At 42.3% G+C, this 3,623-nt stretch overlaps 1 protein-coding gene across 1 annotated transcript; it reads right to left on the bottom strand.

The window, feature by feature from the left end:
* Positions 1 to 2,337: 2,337 nt before the first annotated feature.
* LOC111722572 (vomeronasal type-1 receptor 4-like) lies at positions 2,338 to 3,387 on the bottom strand. Its single transcript, XM_023508829.1, has one exon. The coding sequence runs from the start codon at positions 3,277 to 3,279 to the stop codon at positions 2,338 to 2,340; it is 942 nt and encodes a 313-aa protein (XP_023364597.1). The 5' UTR covers positions 3,280 to 3,387.
* Positions 3,388 to 3,623: the final 236 nt, after the last annotated feature.

Here is a 3,623-nt window from a genome sequence, read left to right as displayed (position 1 = left end):
GCCCTGGAATGGGGATCTCCTCTGCCTCCTGGGGGTGCACAGCTCTAGCAAGCAGTTCTGGGCCCGCTCAAAGTTGGGGCCTCCTCCGTCATGGCCTTTGGGGTGTGCAAGGCTCTAGCAAGTATTTGTGTACCTTTACAGAGCAGGGGACTCCTCTTCAACCACCTGCCGCCTGTAGGAGGTATGTGGCTCTAACAAGCAGTTCTGGGCTCTCCCAGAGTGGGGGATGACTCTGCCACCACCCACAGAGGTGTAGAGGGCTCTAGCAAGTAGTTCTGTTCCTTCCAGGAGCAGGGGACACCTCTGCAGCCACCCACTGCCCACAGGAGGCGTGTGGCTCTAGCAAGCAGTTCTGGATTTGCCCAGAGCCTTGGAGCGGGGATCTCCTCTGCCACCTGTGGGGTGCGTGCCTCTAGCAAGCAGTTCTGGGCCCTACCAGAGTGGGGGACTCCTCCAATGCTGCCTGCAGGGTGCACAAGGCTCTGGCAAGTAGTTCTTTGCCTTCCTGGTGGAGGGGACTCCTCTGCAGCCACCTGCCACCGGCAGGAGGTGGGTAGCTCTAGCACGCAGTTCTAGGGCCTGCTTTGTATCTGTATTTTATCTTCTTAAATGCTCTTCCTTGGAGTTACAGCTTGCCAAACTTCTTTCCAGGCTCAGCTCCCCATCTTTGGCTACATAGATTCTGATTCCAACCAGTTTTTCTTCCTTTGCTCAGGAGCCTCTGATCAGGGTTGCTACAAGTCAGCCATATTCCCAGAATCTGGCACATTGTTTGCATTTCTTAAGTAAAGTTCAAGTTGTAGTTCAGCCCATCCCCCAATTGATATGCCGTATATACTACATTGTGCAGCATAGGTGTGAGCTTACCCATCATCCTTCCTCTTCCCCTTTTCCATATGCCTCTACCTACCACCCTATTTAAATGCAATTGTGTTTTTCTCTCCTGTAGGTGTGTAGTTGTTAAGAATAATGTGTGAAACATATTGTTTAAAGTGGATACAGACCTGGGGAGAGAAGAATGGGCATAGGCTGAGTTAAAATTTCATAAACCATACTGTATTTACTGAGGTTGCCAACATTTTTCTTGAATAAATGTTGGTCAGAAAATTGTAAGATATTGGTTCACTTCTGGAGTTATCACAAAAGCTGATGATGACAATATTCATATTGATTTTGTGGAAGACTGAATTTACCAAAGCTCTCACAGTTCTGGAAGTCCCACCTCATGGCTGCATTCATTTTTGCACAAGTATCTTGTGAAGGTAGAAAGCTCAGTTGCTGCTCCATAAGGGACAAGAAAAGAATTTTTTTAGACCAAGAATAGGCTTTAAGTTTTATTTTAAATTAGAAAAAGAGTAGAGGGGGGAATAAAAAAGGGAAAGAGAATAGGGAAAGGGATGGAAAAACCATAGAATTGATATGGCATCCCAAAGAAAAAAAATGTCACTGTTGTTGATTTAAAGGGGAAAAAGAAGTAATTTCAGGCAAAGTTACAAGGTATTGTGAATATTTTGAATGTTATTTATGTTTTTTCCCAGCAAGTTTGAAAACAGATATTATTATAGGTGATTCTTCCCCTGAGACCTGATGATCATATTCCTTTGTTTCTCAGAGAGATTTTCCGAAAAAATTCCAAAAGGCATATTAAGTTAATAATTCTAGCAATTGGAAAGAAAATTACTATTTCCTTTGGCTTGCTGGGATCCTCAATGGTTTCTTTATGGAAAACTTTAGGGGCAGAGTGTGGGCTAGTCTAAGGAAGAAAATAGGCAGAGAGTATGACTGATTTTTGCCCTTACTGGAAAGCTATGAGTTAATAATTTCTCTATTGTTCCACTATAAAATCTGACCATCTTACAACTCTTGAAGACAAAATGTTAATCTTATAAGTAAAAACCCTAAGACTTCTATTGATTAAGTAGCTTTCTGTGGGTTGTTCATATAGAGTTGGACTTTTTTACTCAAAGTTATTACCGTTTATTAATGCACAATATTGAATACAATTTTCTCTAATGAACCATTGAAATCCTGCTATGTTCCCAAATTATTTATAATGAACCTCACCTCCATGCTTTCATCAAATATTTTAAAAGGACAATGCAATCAGAAAGCATTGGAATGGTGCTAACATAGAGTTTGTGTTCATCTGGTTGTATTTCTGATTTCTAGATTTAACTGAAAGCCTCTATGTGCTTAAGTCAGTGTCACCCAAATCTCTTTATCAGTAGTGACTTGCCTGTAAATCAGTCATTTACTAGGCATCCACGCATCCACCCTTAAATGAGTGAATAGCCAGATTCATAGATGAAAAGAAACACTACAGTGAATGGAACTTTTCTAGTAGTAGGAACTAGTAGTTTGGAACTTTTCTTTCATCATCAAAGAACAAAAGTTTTGTGCTTTAAGATCTTGAAGAATCAGGATGAGGCCCCTGAGGGTGGGATGACAAGCCACCAGAAAGGTGGTGGTATGTTGTAGCCAGGGAACAGATGGGGAATAAAAAGTACTATACAGTGTAAGGATAGAATTGATGAAGTAAAACAAAATGAAGGTGGTTGCCAGAAGCAGGATGATCTGAGTGGCTTTTGCCTCAGGGGAGAAACTGTGGGAAGTGCTGAGGGTGTGAATATGCCTCACTCTCTGGTGGTGTCTGTGTAGGAGGAGGACCATGTAAACACTGGCCCCAGACATGAGTCCCATGAACACATCTGGAAAAGTCATTAGAATTGTGTAGATTACAGTAGAAGATAAGTCCGGACTTTTAGAAGAGCAGAGTCCATAATTCCATGTCATAGAAGAATTGTGGATTTGCTGAAGGGTCTGAACCATTATAGGAACAAAAATGTTTATCAGAAGATTGGAAATCCCCCATAGAAAGCAAGAGAAACCAGTGTTCCTCAAAGCTGTGTCTTTGAGCTTCAGCCACACTCCAGTTCTAGGGCTGATAGTGATGGCCTGAATACTGCTCAAGTGGCAAGTTGCACAAAGAGAAAGGCCCCGGGCTGTTCTGTGGATATAATAGACATGTTTACATGCAATATTTCCCAGGATGTTTGTCACTCCCCACATAAATATCATTTGAGGTATCCCTTTGAAGAGAAGAACTAAGAAGTTGGCCACAGCAAGGTTGGTGAGGATCAGGTGTGTGGGTCTTGGTATCTGGCTGGTGCAGGCTGTGGAGGCATATGTTAAAAGAAGACAGATGTTCCCTGGGACCCCAATCACAGTTTGGACCATAAACAGTAACATTAGGATCAAATCACCAGCTGTCATTCTCATGAAATCATGAAGTAGTTTTTCAGAAAAGAGCCTGAAGATTAAAGAGGCAAAATTAAGAATAAGGCACTAGTCCCAGATTAACTCCAATATCCTCCTTATAACAAGGACTCCTGGGCTCTCACTGACTCCTCTTTCCAAGGACAGAAGTTACATTTAGGGGGTGGCAATTCCGCAACTGAGACATCAGAACTGCCACTCAGAGTAACCAGCCAGGCATATGTGTTTTAACACATGGGCATGCAGGATGGGGAAGTATTTCATTTTTTTCCTGAATCCTTCAGAGTACATGTCTAGGGCAAAGCTTTATCTGTCTTATCAAAACTGTCTCTGAAACACTCACTATG

This window comes from Otolemur garnettii, unplaced genomic scaffold (genome assembly GCF_000181295.1).
Source record: "Otolemur garnettii isolate 467f Iridium unplaced genomic scaffold, OtoGar3 scaffold00279, whole genome shotgun sequence".
NCBI classification, from domain to species: Eukaryota; Metazoa; Chordata; class Mammalia; order Primates; family Galagidae; genus Otolemur; species Otolemur garnettii.
Note: the sequence above shows the minus strand (reverse complement) of the source record. Positions and strands in the feature narration are given on the sequence as shown.